Source organism: Tinamus guttatus, unplaced genomic scaffold (genome assembly GCF_059628265.1).
Source record: "Tinamus guttatus ecotype Peru unplaced genomic scaffold, ASM5962826v1 Tinamus_guttatus_pri_ptg000104l, whole genome shotgun sequence".
Taxonomy (NCBI): domain Eukaryota; kingdom Metazoa; phylum Chordata; class Aves; order Tinamiformes; family Tinamidae; genus Tinamus; species Tinamus guttatus.
In genome coordinates, this window is record NW_028288638.1 from 121,909 (window position 1) to 141,928 (window position 20,020).

Genomic DNA, 20,020 nt, shown 5'->3' on the forward strand with positions numbered 1-20,020 from the left:
CTAATTCTCCAAGCTGAAAATAAGAAAGAAGGAAATCTGCCCCCTGCTTTTTGAGGGATTTAAGAGCAAATCTTATTGGAGGAATGTACTTAGAACCTATCTGAAGTTCCTCTGATATCAGCCTTTCACTTTAAGAACACCATTTCCTATTCTGTCTCCAACAATGCAACATATGGGGGACATGAAATTCACACCATTGGATCAAAATCCACTAATTTCTTCCACCTTTTGCAACCTTCTCAGGGAGAGATTGGGAGAGGGATAGGGGACCAGAAAAATCTTCATAAACCACAAAAAAAGTCTTCTAAAACATTAGTGCTACTTGGGCCAATTACTTAAACTAAGTAGTCAGATATGTTCGATTAGGTCATAACCACTTTGAGCAGTGGTATTTTTGTCTAAGTATTTTTCATTGAACCTCAGGTGTTTTTACTCCCAATTATACTGGTCAGTTTTGATGAGAGAAAGCAGAAACACACAGAGATTATGAAAAATATTAGTTTTTTTTTACTCAGAACAAGTGTTCTTACATATTTATTTTCTGAAATCTTTCCAATTGTATCTTTTTTTTTCCTAATTTGAAATATGTATAAGTTAGTAAAGCCACTGGAATTATGGCTTAATAGAGCTATTGTCCTCTGAACAGCCCTTCTGCACCCAAACATCTGGAATACTGTGGGAAACTAATCAGGGACTACAGAAGAAACAGCAGCTGGATATTTCTGTTAAAGAAGAAAAAAACCACGGGATGAACAATGAAAATGCAAGTAACGAACCAACAAGGACAAGGCTGAGAGGAAATCCAATGTATATTCTATGTGCAATGCACAAGGATGGTGCAAATTTTCACCATTAGACTCCAAAGGGAACAAGCTATGCAGTCAAGATAGTTGTTTCTGAATAGCAGCTCCATTAGCCCTTTCATTTCCTACTGTAGGCAAACTTTTCTGTATGTACTCTTAGATGGAGGAGAAAATGGAATTTTATGAAATTTATGGCTGAGAAGAAAGCAAAATTTTCTTTCTTTTGGCCTTAACACATAATTTTCCTAGGAAACAGGCAAAACCTGTATTTTATTAGGAGACTCATCCTTGCATCTTAAGCTCCCCCAAATTTATACTGAGTGAAATACGAATCAGGGAACACACCCCTGCAGTGACAGCTTGGCCTAGATGATTTTCTCTTGATTTCCCCTTTGTACAGTAACTTCCCATTAGCTTTTACACTTGCTTTGCACAACAAGCAATTGTGCAAGGCATGCAGGCAAGACCAAAGCACCTTTTATATTTATTTACTAATGCAGGTACACTGCATAATTTTCTTCAATATTTCAAAATAAGGGAGCAGATATTTAGACTCAACTTGGGTTCTTGCTTATCAGCAGCTTTAAATTCATCACTTTCTAACTGAGAGCTAGTATTTTGAACATTTGCTCAAGTGACAAAACTCCAATTAATTTGCAGCACATTAGAATGCCTACATCCATGAAAAATTAAACTCATCTGTTTTATAATTCCTTGCTGTAATGTCTGAATGACACTGTCTCCCCTTATGATTCCAGACAAAAACTGATAGTATTAGTCATGCTGGCCTAAGCCATCACTTTCATGAAAGTTTTATGAGCAGTGCTTATATTTCACCTGTTAAGGAAGACAAACACTTCCTTTTATAATTAATGTAGAAGATGAAACGCTTTGGTGCTCTCAAAGGAACAGTAGAGTTAAGTGCTGATCAAAGCCTAGCTGCATACAGCTAAACACTGATAATGGACCCACAGGGAATACATGAAAGAAGCAAAACCACAAAAAAATCCAGCCCAATGAACAAGAGACCAACCAACCTTAAGTAACAAATTAGTCTTCATAATGAAATTACTATGTAATGAAGAAGTTCTTCTCCAGTTCTCCATTCCTGGAAGTTTTTGACAGCTACAACCTATAAGAAAAACCACTGAACTCTACTCAGGTTATTGGAAGAAAGGATTCAGAAAGCAAGACCAGGTTCTGCACTTCTAGTATTTATTTTCTTCCTGAACAGGAAAGACTTGAGTTGGAGATGAAGATGGAGTTAGACTAGAGAACTTAATTAAAAGAACTTAATTAAAAAAAAACTATAATGACCCAACTGTAACCCAGAATAACCACTTACATCTGGAATCTAAGAAGTTTTTGGTCTAAGAAGAGGAAAAAGATAGTAGTCACATGAAACCTTCTGACATCCAAATGCTTCCTTCTCTATTTAAAATTATTTTTCTAATTTACACTATCCTGATGATCCCAGGTAAAGTAAGTTATATAGGGAAAAAATACAGTCTTCACAGATAATGACAATTATTCAGATACAAGTTAATATTTCCCGCTTCTTGTCTTTGTGTTAGGTAGCAGCATTAATATTCAAATCACTGCTTATGAAGCAGCTATAAGGCAGGTCTCTCAATCAATACCAGAGGAATTTATGAGTTTGGCAGCTTGTCAGCTGCCTAATATAATGCATACAGTTTCAGAAGCTTCACAGTGAAATTATATATTTTTAAAAGACAAGAGAAAGCTGTGCTTGATTGTGTGAAGGAACTAGATAGGACCAAGGGAGTCATTTTATTCCCCATCAAAGCGAACTTACAGTAATTCAAGTACCATCACTAAGTCATTGAAGGAAGAAGCACTGATTATGCCAAATTTCAGACAGATGCTCTTCCTAGTTAGCTGCTTGACTGAAGCAGAAGAACAGAAACTTAAATTTTTATCACTTACACTTTTGCCTGCAAAAAACACTCAGGGCTTAGAAATCAAGCTGTGGGGTTTTGCTAGACTTAAACCCTGTCTGTCTGATAAAAATGCCGCTTTGAGAAGAAAGCAGATCCTAAGGCATCCTATGGCTCCTAAGGCATTATTTATTTTTAATTTTGCTAGTCCCTAGAAGATGACATTTAGAAACAGAAGCCCACATCATGAACAGAACTTCTTGTGTTCCTTTCCCCTCTGAAATCATTTGCTGCTCAAGGAAGCCTGAAGCAGAGGAGCTTGCTGTTCCTGGGATGAGAGAACCAGCACCAATTCATACAGTAGCACTGATTTTAATCCTTCTTTTGTCAGATTCACCAATGCAAACAGGATATTAAGCTCAATGCGTGCTAATACACACTACTCCAAGTGTCTGTGGTCCAAGTGTCTGGTACTTAAGGAAGGCCTTTTGTTCTTGCATGCGTAACCTGAGATGGTTTTGAGGTCTAAATCTCCCTGGCATAGCCAGTAATGCCTTGGATCCTTCCTGGCCACTGCTCCTTTCTTAAACTCCATGGCATGGAGAATGTTTATTTTTGTGCCCAAATGGACATATCTATAGAAGTGAACCCCCAAAACAGCTTATCTCAAATATCATCACTCTGCCTTCTAATGCACAGGTACCCAAGGGTTAGACCGAAGCATGTGCACCTAACTTTTAGTGTCTAAAAAGCAGCATGATCTCCAACAGTGTATTGCGTATACACTAGTGATACCATCTCCTAGCTGAGATATTGACTTCTCTTTTGGTTTCCAAAGATAACGGTTGAGCAATTAGGGGAGCATGAACCTTATGGCCCATATTCAGCCCTCCCATGCTCTTCTCCTGTCAACACTTGTTAAAGGAAGAATGATGAATTTGTAAGAAAAAAAATCCTTTAGGCAGCTGTCTTGATCTTGAAGACAACATTGCATGCCTTTATACAGTGTTTTTTGCCAGACATGTTCAATGTATTATTCACAGTAAGTTACTGATTCTTAAAAAGCAAGACCTACAAAAATAGAGAAGAGCTTTTAGGGCTTATATTTGTTAAGCCAGACAAAACTCGCATGACCAGAACAAACACTGCAGAACTATAGCATTTAATCCTGCTCTATTTAATTCTTAACACAACATTGGAGATACTAGTGCCTTAATTAAATCCTGTGTTAAACACTAGATTCTGTTTAAACTTAGAATAAATGTGTTTTACATCTACATAGTGACATGGCAGGTTAGAAGGATTTGCTAAAGCAGTGTTTGCAGGTTTGTATGTACCTTGCTTTTAGTGGCATCTCTTGTGATTTTATCAAATTCAGGATCTGGTAGTTTTGAAAGTTGGAATATATTTTACCTGAAATGGAGAGATACACACATGTAGAAGGTTTCTTTTATTTCTTTATTTAATTGAGAAACTTTTGGAAGTGAAACTGCAATAATAAGCTGAAGAACCTTTACCTTGGAAGAAAAAAAACACATAAAGACTGAACACTCTCTTCAGTAATTAGTATGGCCTATTTTGAGTACAAGGTTTTTTAGGTTTGAAGGTTTAACTACTACAAAAACTATTCATCTTTTTTATTACTTTATCTTTTGTTTCCTTCCCTAAATCAAGCACAATGTCAGTTATCCATGACATACATCCCCGCTAATCTAAATTTAGAGATATATTAAAAAACCTTTAATGGTTAAGACATGTAATTGTAATTTATTTTGAAGTATATGCCAGACAGGTAATCCACTGCGTTTAAGCAACATGTAAAGGCAGGACAAGTCATTTTTATGTAACAATGTCACCGAACATACTCTTTTTTGCCTGGTTGCTGCATTTCTTTTGATATAACCAAGGCAAATTGGATGGTTTCACGTGAGCTGAGATAATGGATTTGGGAGAAAAACACAGGAAGGGCTGGGAACTATGTTGTTGATCTGCTTGTTTTCAGGTATTGTTTTTTTTTTTTTTTCCTCCCCCAAACCATCAAAAAGTCACCTTCTGGAAAAGAATGACTTGTTGAATTCTCGTGCTTCACCACTACCAAGAAAGCATAACCATGGCAACAGGAAAAGACTACACATTATCAAAATACTTTCAAGCAGAACAAGGGACTGGTTTAAGGTAAAGTGCAGCAACACAGCAGAATGCCAGCCGTGGAGGAGGAAAGCAGGCAGCTTTCTAACAATGAGAGAAACAATTTAGAGAACTGAGAAATCCCAATACTGTAAATTTGAAATATATGCTATTTCCAAGCAAAAAAGTAGAAGGAGCGGAACAATGAACTGAGAGTTCATTCATGCTGGGAATTCATCAGCAAGCTTCTCCTCACTGAAATTCTGAGCTTGTGTGTAAGGGTCACTGGCAAATGACTGACTGATGTATATCTTTATGGTTTATCTCTTAGTCTCTCTATAGGCATCCAAAATTTTTTGCAGCTACCAAGAAGTGTCCGTATGGTAACCACAGAAGAGCATTTAAGGCAAATATTTCATGTAGGTTACCTGTCAGGCAGAACCTGCTTAGCATCTCCTGGTAATTACTCATAAGATCTGATCCAGTGTTGCAGTTTAGAGGTGAAAGGGTTATTATATTTGTCTTCTAGTGTAATTGTCCTAGTTAGCCACTGATCTTTGATCCTCTCCTACAACATTTTTCAATCCTCAAAGTTCAGTGTGACAGGATTTGAGAAACAAAGCTATAAATCTACACTTAAACCCAAACATGAATCAGGAGAAGGTCAGAGTATGTGACAGAATGAAACTTAAACCATATGATACTTGCCAGACAAAGTTCACAGAGGATTCATAGAGGATATTTTTTCTCTTCATTTTCCCCCTCAATTCTTATGTTTTGTTAAAACCTATTTAAAATTAAACCAGTGTTATGCTAATAAATATGCTAATAAAAATTACAGAAAAGTGCATATATGAAGTGACGAACACTTAGTAACTGCTATTTTCATAGCCATGTTCTTTGTAAACATTTCTTTGTGAAAGAATGAGTGTGAATGTTTTGTGGGTTTTGCTTTAGCAGAACCACAAGCATTTCTGCGAGTTACAACAGAGCTCACTGTCTTTGCTCCTCTGGCCAGCTCAGTAGAGGAGGAAAATCACAGTAAGAGCACTGTGAATACGCCAGTTCTAGAGCCACTGGGACTTCTATTTATTAGTCCAGTTTTTCATTTTCTCTTTTCACACACTTTATGTTAGAAAGCCTCTTAATAAGGTTTGGGAAACATATAAAAAGAACGTTGAGTGCAAAATACCAACTTGCTGGTGTGAAATGACACTAAAATAAACACTGTCATTCACCAGTCATCAAGATCGTCTGTGTGCGAGTCCAAGGTTATGCCATCTACGGTATATACTTTTTCTGAGACTGAAACAGAGCCAGCTGTGTCTGATCGCCAGATATACTTGTACGAAGACTGAGTTGTTCTTAGTTGGTAGATGGAAGGAGTTGCTGTGACCACCTTGTTCTTTATATTGTGGAAATATAACTGCAGACTTGTGAATTAAAGTTTTGACCTGGCCTGAAAGTCTTGAAGTCCCTTAGTAGAAAATCATGAAGCAGTATGAGCTACTTGACTCAGCACAGCTTCCAGAAGGAGACTGAGCAACCTAAGGACAAGAGTAGCACCACGAGGCTGGGGCAAACAGGAGCTCCCTTCTCAACACCTGGAGCTATCAGGAACAGCTTGACTGTCTCATGTAAATCCAGCTGTAGTCTGTAGTCAGAAGCATGAGATATAACCTCCAGGTACAAACTGATTTGAAAATTCCAGATAGGAAAAAAACAAAAGGATAGAAAGATTTGTGATGAAAAATTCAAGTGGGAGATTGCATGTTACAAACGAGGAGGAGATGCACTGAAATCTTACAAAGAGATAGCTGCAAGGAGGTAATGGAAGCTTTTACAACATGGTATTGCTTGTACATCATCAGTACAGAGTTTGGGACTCTCAGCCCTCCAACATCTCCACTCTCATTATAAAACTCTGACCCAATTAAAGAGCTGGAAGGAAACTCTATAAGGAATTGCTTGGTATTGCTTGACTTTGGGAAGAAAAAAATGTATGACTTCAGCACATGTTTTAAAGACACACATAGATCTGTGTCCTGCTGTCTTACCAAGATTGATGGATAGATACATCCCCAAATACCCTGAGCAAAAAATAATTGGAAGCAAGCCATCACAGACCCAGTTTTCCTTTTAATTTACACCAGCAAAAATGAAATCAGAATCTGGCCACAACATGATACACTTCACTATATAAGCCTGAAGGGAAGAGAGATTTTTTTTTTTGATCTATCGGAAGCAGCAAGATTAAAAAAGAAAAAAAAAACCACATTCTAAAGTAAGGAGTAATGTATACTATCAAAGACTGTCAGCCACAAAGTCGGATCAGATTGCTAGGATCAGCACATCATTTTTGCTTTTCATTTTCAGAATGAGTTGAATGTGCTTGTTCTTAATGGCATTTCTCATTAAACATGGCCTAAGGAAAGCAGGCATTTCAAGCATGGAAAAACAAATCAGCAGTTTATAAATACTACATATTATAATATACGTATAAATACTACTATAAATACGCCTAAAATTAGAATGCATATATATTTTTGGATGAGGCTGACTAGAATATTTTCACTTATTAGCAATCCAAAATAAGAAATGCTACCATAAGCAACATTTTCATCCATACCAGTAGCCCCTCACTTGCACTGCTACAGTAGCTAGCTAGCTATCACAATAGCTAGGTCCAAAATGAAGATTCAGTTATCACAAAGCTAAAACAAATTATAAACAAATGAGAATGTTGAAACTCCCTCATACTGAATTAAACTCTGCTAAGATTTAACGCCTTCTTAATGCCTCAAGCCTGGAAGCTTGTTCTGATAGGTAAGAATGTGCCAGAGAAGCAGGATACAAGGCACTATGAACCTGAAAGTTTGCTGTCCGTCCTATTCTATAATGTGGAGGCAGCAAACAAACTTGCACATATTTTTTTGAAAAGAATACGTGTAAAATGCAGATACATCATGAACGCGGGACATAAATGAACTAAACTCTAATGTGAAGGTGCTGGGGAGAGCTAAACAAGTCAGTGCTGCCTCTTGCTACCACAAGGTAACATTGCTCCACAAACTTAATTGTGATTAAAAAAGTGCACTTAGAACTAGCAGAAATTCTCCTGTATTCCAGCTTTGTATTTCATGCTGCAATAATTGCCCTACAATAGTCAATAAACTGCTTCACTGAAATCATTTTTCCTTTGAGGGGAGGGTGGATATATTCCTTCCCTGCATTCTGGTCAAGTGACTCACCCGAATCTAAATGCCACGGGTCTGTAGCGGCCGACATGGGTGGGATTGTCAACGGAGATGCGCCGCAGTTGGACTCTACTAGTTCTCCTTGGATGTGGACGTGAGAGGAGATGTTGGTAGGTCTCAGAGCTGCTTTGAGTGGAGCGATCTGGTTGAACTGTACTCTTGAGAGGCAGCCAGTGAACCCCGGTGTGTTGTATTTATAGATATCTTGATCGATCTTCCCAATTTCTGTTGAAGAATTAGAAAGAAAAGATTAACCAATAAAATTCACTGTGCACAGCACATAATTCCCTGAGCTGAATTCCAAAATCTCTTTCAAGGGTCTGAACCCATTTCAGAGCTTGCCAGATTTCTTCACATTTCATTTCAGATTAAAGCTGGAAACCTTCAGGCCTTGATGGGACCTGGTTTCACTGCTATACTGTCATTACAAAGCAAGGCTTGGGAGGAAGAAGAAGCAGAGTGTGAAAGATCGGAAAAATCTCTTCTGCAAGAAGTGACAAAGGAGAAATTATAGGGGTAATCCTTGTCAATTTACCTATTTCCCACATGAAACAACTGCTACTCCTTCATTCCTTCATTCAGTCCCTTCTCCCTGCAGCTCCCTTCTCTTCTTCCCTATCTCCTCACTAAAACATGAAGCCCATGATGGAAAAATAGCCTCTCTCTCTCTCCCTCCAGTTTGCTTCCACGGGGAATCCAGCAGAGTGGCACAAAAACATACGCCAGGAGATGTCAAAGGCTCTTCATGAGCATTTTGGATGCGGGGCATATCACAAGTTCTTGTTGCCAGTTAATACGCAAACTGGTAGTTAGAATATTAATAGAACATAGGACTGACCAGACCTTTGTTTTCACCATAAGCAAGCAAACAAACAAACAAATAAATAAGACTCTCCACCAAACCCAAGGAGCTTGCTTTTCTTTAAAAAAAAAAAAAAAAAATAGTTAAAGCAATCTCCAGAAGAATAACCAGAAAAGTGCAGCACACAGCCTCACTACAAAGGAATTTGCAGATCATTCACAGCTGTTTTACTCCTCCAGGGACATGAGATAGCATTAAATACTCTTCCCGGCATACACCGGCATACACCGATGCAGAGGCAAAATCTTTGTTCATTCAGCACCAGCTGCCTGCAGCAGGGAGTAGCATTTCAAAGCAGCACTACAGTCAAACTGAATATTCACATTGCAGTGAGGAATTCAAGTTCATTTCCTCTGTGACAGTAAATGCAAATGAATCACAGCAGCATCACATTCATGCTGGACTGCAGCATCTGACTCCGGAGCCTCGGAGAGCACTGCGTGCTTCTGCTCAGTTTTCCTTTCCCTGGATTCTCCCAAGAGAGGTGGGAGGAGGAAGTGGAGAAGAGATTTATTTTAAGAGTTGGGCAAGTGCTGGCAGCCAAAGCACACTTGGGTTTTAGTTTTACTATGCAAAATTCAAATAGGAGTTATTAGCAAGTGTGTTAGTGTGCATTAGCAAAGCACACTAAATCATTTGGACAAGCCTGTGGTCAGTTCTAACTGACCTGGGATCAGTTATTTACAGGCAATGCGGTTTGGCCTTCTGAGAGAGCTTCCTAAAATCTGCCATGGTTCCCAATACCCTAAGGGTAATAATCCCTAAGAACAATAATGGTTCTACCTCAGACATATGTACATGGAGTTTCAAGGCTCTAAACTAGGCAGAGCATTTCAAATGAGGTTTGTATTTGGGGTTTACATAGTAAACACGAGCATGTGTGGGCATGACAGGAGGAATTAACACGATGAGAGCTGGAAAAAAGGAAGGTGCATAATCTGAAAGTTTATGAAATCCTAATGAAATCCTTATGTGAGCTGCTCTATGAGATTTGTTCCATCCTCCCCAGTGTCCCTTCTCCTGGCAATGTACTCTTCCTCTGCTCATGTTGCCTTTATCAGCATGGCAGCCCCATTTCACAGGCTGTCAGTGAGCAGTGACTGTCACCTGCGACAAAGTGCAAACATGCTCTGGAATTGTCTGGAGATAGATTAAATTCATTTAAACCATGGCATTAGTCACACGGTCTTTCATTCAGCCCGTTCCCTCTCAGAAAAGTTGCCTGACTGAACAATCCCCTTCCTAAATTCAATACTGAAATAAGTATACTCATCTATATACACACATTTTCCTTATTTAGTGTACAGAAGCTGTAAAGAAGCTTTTGTGTATTTGAATGCTGCTTGTAAACCATAAGACTCAGGGATGGACAAGATTCATACCTGACTGCAATACTCACTGTCCCCTACTCCAATACAATATTCATGGTACATACAAATGAACCCATGCAACATTTAGAAATGTTCATCAACTAACTAATAAAAAAAAAAAAAAGAACTAATCACTTTAATTAACAGTTTAGGGATAGCCTTTTATTCATCTTTACTTAGATTTGGTGGAACTTCACCCAGTAATGCTAATAGCTTTCCACCAATTCCTCAGTGACAATAACAAATATCCTGAGTACAACTGTGCTACTTCGGCACTACTCGTCTGTAACTCAGTGAACAGTAAGAGATGGATATTAGCTCCTGTAAGAAAGGAAGGAAATAACAAAAATAATGAGCTTTATTCAAGGTGTCTTACTTTTTTTAAAAAACACTCCACAAATGATAGCTATGAAATGTCACCTCAAGTAATTTTGTGATTGGCTCACAATGCATCAACAGTATCACAAGATGGATCAAGTGAATGTTTCGTGTTGCAGCTGTGAACAAGCCCCTTTCCCTGCAAGTCCCGTGGGTCTCTGCACACTACTATTCTCTCATGTTAGTCCATTACACTTTGTCTCCCTGTGTACTTGAGCCTGCTATAAACTCGTCCTTGGGGATCACAATGATTGCATAATGAAATATGCCTTTGGTGCCAGGGCTAAAATTCGATTTTCCCTCTATAGCAATGGGGAAAAAGATGAATGTCATATTATGTAAAATACAGGGAAATGTACACTGCAGCTGTTTTCCTTTGTTTTAATTTTTAGCACATAAGCTAGTGCAAAGCCATGTAAATTAATATTACTAGTGTTATTACAGCATCAGAAGCGATCAGTTCGGATGCAGCAGTGTTTTTTTTGGCATTCTACCTACCCACAAGCATCTCTGCATCCAATGAAAAGACTTCTTAAAAAAACCCACCATACTCAAAGGCTAAGTTTCACTTCTGTTTTTAACTGTTTACTCCCTTGACCGCATAATCAACCAACTTGAGAGGAAGACCATGAATATAAACCAAAGGCCATTCTATTAAATCCATTTTAGCACAGACTGTCTTTAATATACAAACATTTAACACTGAACATTTTCAGAATAGCTACACAACTGCCTACTCAGATTAAGATTTTAAAAATGGATATAACTAACACATATAACACTAAGAACTTCAGTGCTGTTGCCACATTTTTTGTGTGCTATAATTCACTGAAATTAGATTTAACACCAATTATTTGTTATTTATGCTTTTTTAGGCCAAAAAAAGCTATTGGAATTGAATTCTCAGTTTTTATTTCAGTGCTTATTTTCCACAGCTATGACAGAAATATGCCACATATTGATGAACAGCATTACTTCTCAATTGAAAATTATGCCCTATTAGTTTTTTTTCAACCTGGGTAAAAAGATGCAAAGAACAGTTTTTCCTGAGCATGCTAATGACATGGGTGTTGCAGATAGTTAGGGAACGGCGGCCGGAAGATATCGTGCTGTACGGAAAGATAGGGCCCCTAGTAGCCAATAGTGTTTAGTCTATGGTGTAAGCAGACGGATGTGACGTTGTAAACCTAGATATATAACACCTTGTTTCCCATCAATAAAGGCCATTTGCCGTCCACCACATTGCTGTCAACTAGCTGATAGCCCGAGTGGTTTGGGGGTGGTCGCCGTGCCGTCCCTGAACCAGGTCGCTGCAGCCATTTGAACTGCAACACATGGGGCACCATTAACTAATGAGTGTACAACAAGTTGAAATTCATTATCCTAGGGATCCGGAAAAAAAAATTAAAAAAGCAAAAATACATTGCATATTAGAAAAGAAATAACTGGATGTAAGTATCACAGAATGGTTGAGGTTAGAAGGGATCTCTAAAGATCATCTAGTCCAACCCCCCTGCTCCAACAGGGGGGCACACCTAGAGCATGTGGCACAGGGTGGCATCCAGGCAGGTCTGGAAGATCTCAAGAGAAGGAGACCCCACAACCTCTCTGGGCAGCCTGTTCCAGTAATAATCATAATAATCATATAAGTAAAAGCAATAATCGTATAAGCAGCATACAGAAATCCTGGTGAGTCTATACTCATCACTTAGGTTAGCTGTTTTTTAGGAGCTTTTAACTTTGCTATGATACCTGAAGATGCAGAATTGTGACTCATGCCCAGGTACTACTGCAAGACAAACAATTTGGTTCAGATTATCACCAAAACCGACCCAGTCAGTGCTCAGTTGACGTGTACAAGCAGACGTGTGTCAAAAAGAGGAACCATTTCAGGCCATTTCTTCCCTCTCCTCTCTACTTTACATGTTTACCTCTGACACATCTATCTACAGGGTAGCTGAAAGGGCTGCAGGACCTCTGTGGACAAAAAAGTAGTGTGTTTTTCATAGCACTGCTCTGCTCAATTCTAGCACTTGCATTTGGGATGGGTTTCTAGCATCACTGAAAAAGACTAGAGAAAAATGGCAGCCTGATTTAACAGAAACAAGTAACACATGCTTGATCCACTGCACTGAACAGGTTTTTCATAGACAAAACAGCAATGCTTTCTATTTATGTAAAATTCCCTGCATGAAGATCATAGAAGGAATCACATATACAGTGAGCTGCAGCAAACAAATAAAATCCAGGAGAATATTGTGCCAGACCACTATAACCTTTCCACGTGTCGAAAGACAGCCGTGGCTGTCCCTAAATTCAGAAAGAGAGAGAGGAGAAAGATTCGGGTGTTATGAAGGAGGGAAATACCCTCTCTGCAGGAAAATACTCTTTGTAAACTACTATGTTTTATGAAGCATATACACTGAACATCTATCCAAGTTGCTCTGTCATTGCATTTTTTTTTTCTTTCAAAGGACTCTGAAATGTAGATCAATACAGGAAGTTATAACAAATTCTGAACCTTGCATAGTATTCAATACATTCAGAGGGGGATCAAGTCACCCATTCATCATGACTTACATTCCATTAGGAACTAGAACTTGAAGTAGTTTTTGCATATGTGCAACCATTTTATGTAATAAATATTCTGTTAAAAATTTCCTTAGAGTTTGTTGTGATGCCCTTCACAGCCAAAAGCAGCCCTATCTAAGGCGTATCTAAGTAAGTATAGCAAGATTCTCTGTAAATTTTACAGACATCTAGTATTCTTTCTTTTTCGTGGTTGTAAAAGCTCTGTCCAAAGTAGCACATAGTGAGAAAAGGACAAGAAAAGCAATGTATACTGGACTGATTTTGGTTGCGATAGAGGATGCCTTTTAAGCAGAAGTCCCAGCAGCATAATCACAGCTCTTTCAGTTCAATTTCACTAAATGCTCCATCTTATACATTTAAAACAAGACAGTATTTGAATTTTCCTTTCAAAAATAGTGAAAAATCCTGTTGTTAGGTTTGAATTCAATAATCAATCTAAATGTGCCCAGTTACAAGAAGAAACTTGAGTGCTTAACAATCCTGGAAATACAGTAGCCATATCAATAATATCATTCTGTGGCAAAACCATATATCTCCTATTCCTGGCTAGAAATTTCCAGGATGCTCTTCTATTTCATTTAAGAAAGCCTCCACTCAGTAGGTAGAAAGAGGTAATCCATTATAAATCTTTATAACCTTCAGCTAGCTGTACTAAATTGAGCCTAAATCATCTCTCTGGAACACTATAATAGACTGCATAGGTGAATTCATTGATTCAATTAAATGAACCACTAATTGCTTTCAGGTCAGCCCTAGCAATAGATTTTCCTCTGCAAAATAAAGCATCCTGTGTTCCCTTGTCCCAGGTACTCTGAGAGATATCTCATTACATTGCCCCCTGCTCAAAGATCAGCCCAACAGGCATCTTAAGTGGTTCCACGTTACTGTATCAGGCTTGGCATAATAGAAAGCAGCTTAAAGGCCCCTGGGAGGAAGCTATTGATTTCCAGAAGTCCCAGTCCCCCAAGACAGCTAAAGTGTCTTCTCGCACGCACAGTATCTGACGCCTTGCTGGAGCGGTCCAGCACAGCAGCAAACCCTGGCACATGCACTCGAGGACTGTCAGGGTGTAAAAAAAAGAGAGGAAAGAAAAAAAAAAAAAAAAAAAAAAGGCTTTGATCACCTACAGCATGCGGTCAGAGGGAGAACATACCTGGGGAGGCGGATGTCTGCTGGAGCAAAGCCGCAGGGCTCAAAAGCGCATATTGAATCATAGAATCATAGAATCGTTAAGGTTGGAAGGGACCTCTAGAGATCATCTAGTCCAACCCCCTGCACACGCAGGGTCACCCAGAGCACGTGGCACAGGACTGCATCCAAGCAGGGTTGTTAAGCACCCAGCTGGGGGTAAGCAGAGGGTAAACTAAATCCTGATGCTTCACCTAGTTCTTCCAACAAGTGTCCTGAAGTACCTGTACCTCAAGTACCTGTTCAAATACCTGTTTTATACACTGGTGATTCTTCTCACTGCATCAGAGCAGTGCTTCTAGAAAACATATCCAAAAATTACATAATACTAAACTGTGCAAATAATTTGTGCTATATGAGCTATTCTGAATACCCACAATGTGAAACAGACAAGCTAAAATCCCAGGAGGGTGTTTAATGAAGTTGCAGCAGTGAAAAGGCAGGAATCTTTGGGCAGGTATGAGCCCTGAGCTAAATTACAGTGAAGACCTGCCACACCATCCTCAAAATTCCCTTGGCTGTTATTTCAACTTCTGATTAAACTTCAACCAGCAGTACAGACCAAATATAAAACAAAAGGAACTTATTTGGGCCATTCCTGAAAGCAGAGCTAGCGCATCCTGCTCTTGAAACACACACAGGACAAGATGCTTCTCTGGGAGGACAGGGCTATGGGAAGGTGGCTGCAAGCAAGCACCATGGCGAGAATCTCTTCCTTTTTACAAAGAGGGACAGCTTGGACAGAAGAATTTTGCTTCGACAGTGTCTGTACAGCCAGACAAACTCACTGACTGTGGGTGAAATACTGAGAGGACCTACTTGTGGTGCATTGAAATCCTGTCCCAGAAACCCAAGTAAATGATATTAGCAGGGCAGTCCCAACCAAACTGGTTGGGCAGCAGCAGTATATAGTGCAACGTACTAGGAGTATTAACTGATGATACAAAGTTTTTAATAACTGGAAGCCTGAGAAATGAAGCCTGGCAATAACAGTGAACACGACTTCTTCAAATGAACAAATATTTTATTCACATTTTGCTACTGTCTCACTGCAGAACTTCTAGCCAGTCACACCAGCTATTCAAATACTTGCAACAAACTCATCCCTCTCTATTGGCAGCACATGGAGAATTCCCCCAGCATCTACCTGGGATGGCATTACGCCTAATTCACTTTAAGTGTTTTGAGATATACATAAAAAAAAAAAAAAACAACAACAATGGTGGGCATAACTTTTAAACAATTAAAAAAATCCAATGGATACCTTGGGCTTTGGAAAGGTCACTGAGCATCACCAAGTGATGTGGGGAGTCTTCTACAGCCGACCATGGATGGTACTACCATCTCTTCATAAATTTGCGATGCATTTTAATTCTCTTGTCTAACCATTCTCCTCTGGCACCAGAGACAAAGAAAACCTCAGCCTGCAGTTTAAAGCAGGAAACCTAGGTATATGGAAAACTAAAAAGAAACGCGAACCACCTAGATGGTGGTCTGAAGTGACAGCAAGGGGCACTCATATCATTCAGCCAGGTTCTAGCCCTTACCTTAAGCACAATCCCTCTGAAAGGATATTGAAAATCCTTTGACTGATAAAAGTAATGCTCAGTATCTTGTGATTTACCCCAAGATGCAAAAATCAGCACTTTTAAGGTTAAAAAAAAAAAGTCTAAGCATCTGACAAAAGAATCTTTTTTTTCCTACCCTATACTTTCTTCACTTAATAAAAGAGCAAACCTGGAGGGCAAAAGGAGAGCAACCCCCACCACAAAGAGCTAAACATTTCAGCTACTTTCCCTTTGTAGGTAGATCCCCGATTGGAGGGAGGGGAGGGGGATGATGAAGAAAGGGAATTAGCAGATTTTCTGTTCAAACCGAAAACAACTGACAAAGCACCCGAGTCTTTAGCACCACAGCTATTGCTGTCAAAAAATAAGAGTTGTTGCTATAGACAAAGGAGCCTCAGAACTGGGAGGGATAGTGCGTTTCAGCAGGATTTATAAGTTCCCCGTAAAATAAAGCTCATGATAGATAATCTACACAGGGTTTCATAAGCCTCAGGGCAGAACATAAACACAACATATAGGAAGAGCGTTACTGTGCAAAACGAATATGCAGCCTCATTCATACGGTTTGTCTAAAATAAAGCACAAGAGCATAATGCTTTTATGCTTTATGGAGGCTGGCTGTAATGGAACTCAGAAAATGCTTTTCAGGCCAGGAAATAAATAAATAAATCAAACAAGATTCTTGCAATGTGTCTTGGACAAGTTCCAATCCATTTAGTTAATAATATTTGTTAAAAACTGACTATATTAACTAATTATATTAAAATAATACAATTTTAGGCTGAATACCACTTCTGTCATTTAACTCGTGCCCCTGTATGGCCATTTGCAAATGCCTCTCATATTATGCTGTATGTTGTACACCACCAGCCTCTAACACCTTAATAAAAGTTGCCGTCTCATCATAAAAGTAGATAGGTTGAAATTGCTTTTCTTTCCTCCTTCTTCCTTTGCTTATTTTATTGACTCACTTGAAAACAGGGACAAAGTTAGAGTAGCCATTTGAATCAGGTATTTGATACAAATCAAAACCGAAAAAAAAAATCATCTTTTTTTTTTTTTAGTTATATATTATGTATGCCTTTTATTTCCCTTCTGTATTCTTAAATAGGTTTTAAAGATAAAATATCTGAAAACTGTTCACCAAGACACCACTTTTAGGAGTGTTTGTACCATCAAGATACAACTTTCCCATCAGTCCCACAGGGCTTATCTTTAAATTAAAAAGAAATCCACAGCTCTCACACCTACCACGTCTGATTTCTACTCAACTTGATTCGCAAACAAAATTTCTTTTGGAACTGACATTTTTTCCAAGGAGACAGACACTGGCAAGGTGTGCAAAACCTAATTCCCAAGCACTGGAAACTGAAGTCAGTCATCAAAAGCCTGAAGCAGCAAGAAAATGAGAAGCCAAATCCCAGCAAAGATGAGAACACTGAGACTTGGCTGATGCAGAAAAAAAACGCAAGACTTTTGATTTTTTTTTTCTTTGTCACATATATGCAAAGTTTAACAGATAAACTGGGGATCAAAGGAAAGCAAAGTGGGCTTGATGTGCTGCGGGGAGAGGGGAAAAATGTAGGAGTGGACCTGAGACTTAACCTTTGCACCCTGTTGGACGGGGCGTGCCAGCCTGAAGCCTTCTCCTGGCCTCAAGCAAAACGCCTCCTATGAAAAGGGGCAAAACAGCCCGTTTTAACCACCCTGACCTCCGAGCGCCGGTCACGGGCGGCGAGGGCACCTCGCTCCTCACGGCACTCCGGCTCCTCAAGGCTTCGTGAGCAGCAAGGACCCCCCACACCGGGCTGCCTCATGAAAAACCGCACGGGGTTGTTTTGAGGAGAGGGGGACCAGGCTGCAACAATAACTCTACGTGCATGAGGCATCTATACAATAAATGAATAAAAGATCGGCATTATAGGATATCATGCCACCTATAGGATAGAGATATATTGAAATAGTACGTTAAGCCAGTTCAAGACTGCTAGAGACAAGAAATACTGCAATTTTTTCCTTTTTTTTTTTTTTTTGTCCTTACGTTTTTCTTTAGATAAGACTTCAAACGTTCAGTTTCACACCAACTGGATCAGAAAACGGGCATGCCCAGCAATAAATAAATAAATAAATAAAATATAGAGATATTTAAAACAAACAAACAGAAAACCCAACAGCCTTACAGGTGGGTCGAAGCACCGGCGCGGGAGGACGATGGGGACCGGCTCGTGCCTTCCTCCCGCTGCAGCCGCCCTGCCGCACCAGCCAGGCGCCCGAGCCGCCCGCACGCAGCCCGCTCCGTGACCGCTTTGTGCGGGGTGGCGGGGTCCCCTGCCCGGCCCCCTCTCCTCGGCCCCGTGTCTGTGCCTGTCCCTGTCCCTGTCCCCCGACCCCGTGCCCGTGCCCGTGCCCGTGCCCATGCCCACGCCGCGGGGAGAGTTCACCTCTGCGCAGAGAACGGGCGCCGGCTCGTCACAGCAGTGGGATCTACGCCAACTCCGAGCGACTCTCCCTCCTCCCGCCTGCCTCACCTGCCCTTTTTTATCGTGTCTTTTTTTCTTTCCTTCTCCCCTTTCCTTCCTCCCCTTCCGGCCCTCCCCTGCGAGCCGGGGGCGTCGCTGCCGCGCAGCTCCCTCCTGCAGCGAGGGAGGGGGCGGAGAAGCAAATCCTCGGCGCGGACTTGGGGGGGGTCTGGCTGCTTTCTGGAGATTTGGAAGGAGAGCAGCGTCACTTTTTACATCCTCACCTGCCGCCTCGGCTCTGTGTGAGCAGGCGCCGGGAACGGCTGCCAGAGGCAGGAAAGGAGAAGAGCTGAAGGGACAGACACAAGCCGGGCGTTGGAATAGAGACGTAGTGATCCATAATAGGGGATTGCAGAACAGTTGAGGGATGCTTGCTCAAGCAGGGTCATGTTGCCCAGGTGGCTATTGAATATGTCCTAGTATGGTAACCCCTCCCCCCCAGGTCACCCCTCCAGGCTGGGCAGGTCCAGCTCCTCGAGCCTTTCCTTGTAGGAGAGAAGCTCCAGTCTCCTGGTCATCTCTGTAGCTCTGCACTGGACTCTCTCCACGTGCCTCTTGGACGAGGGAGCCCAGCACTGGACGCAGATCCCCAGATGTGGCCTCTCCAGGGCTGATTAGAGGGGCAGGATCATCTCCCTTGACCTGCCACCCATGGGTCCCCAAGGGATGCATCCCAGGATGGCTAGACCTTGTCACTGTCATCTCCTATTGCCTTGTCCCACTCCTACTTCCACATTGTGGTGGAGCCCATGTGGATACAGGCACTGCCTGGCTTCAAAAGAGGGAGGCTGCCAACTCTGACTCACACAAAAACCATCACTAGAGTCAGCAAAATGTGCTGGCCAGGGCACAAATTATTTGGGCCTGCTTGGCTTTCTCTCCAGTGAGAAGGCACCAGAAGTGCATGAGGGAGGCTAGCAAATTTAGCACTTTACCAGAGACGTGCTCGGGTCTAATTGCCATAATGGAAGGAATTGATCTTGGATGGGCCGGGATGGAGAAACACGGAACCAGATTCATAGCTTCCTTAGAGGCTCTATAGCATACAGCACTACCAAAATCAAGCAGGAGACGCTGATACTACTGAGCTGAGCTAAAGTTCCATTTATCTTTCAGGACACCATGTTTTTGGAAGGTCAATTTGCCTCACAATTTCGGTCTTCCATGCCCATCCTGGAGCACAGCAGATCTCACTGTAGGTTTTTATGTTGTACAGAATAGTAAAACTTTCAAATAAGCACTACTGACAGCTTCAGGTATTACTGACACAGTCATGGTTACCATTTCTGCAATAGTATATAGACAATAATATTTTTAGATATATTCAGGAAGAAAAGTGCTTTCTCCTCTCTGTATTTTTAGAAAAATAATACTAGTTTTCTTACACTTCACATATCCTTAGATTACTTTTCATTCAATCTTTTGTGTGTTCAAAAGAGACAACCTATTGGAAACAGT

At 40.5% G+C, this 20,020-nt stretch overlaps 1 protein-coding gene across 1 annotated transcript in view; it reads right to left on the minus strand.

The window, feature by feature from the left end:
- LOC104565350 (contactin-associated protein-like 2) overlaps positions 1-20,020 on the minus strand; it is a 971,843-nt gene that overhangs the window by 5,882 nt on the left and 945,941 nt on the right. Inside the window, exon 22 of the mRNA XM_088520855.1 lies at positions 8,080-8,310. Within this exon, the coding sequence (XP_088376981.1) occupies positions 8,080-8,310 (231 nt within the window). The remainder of the gene's footprint in view (positions 1-8,079; positions 8,311-20,020) is intronic.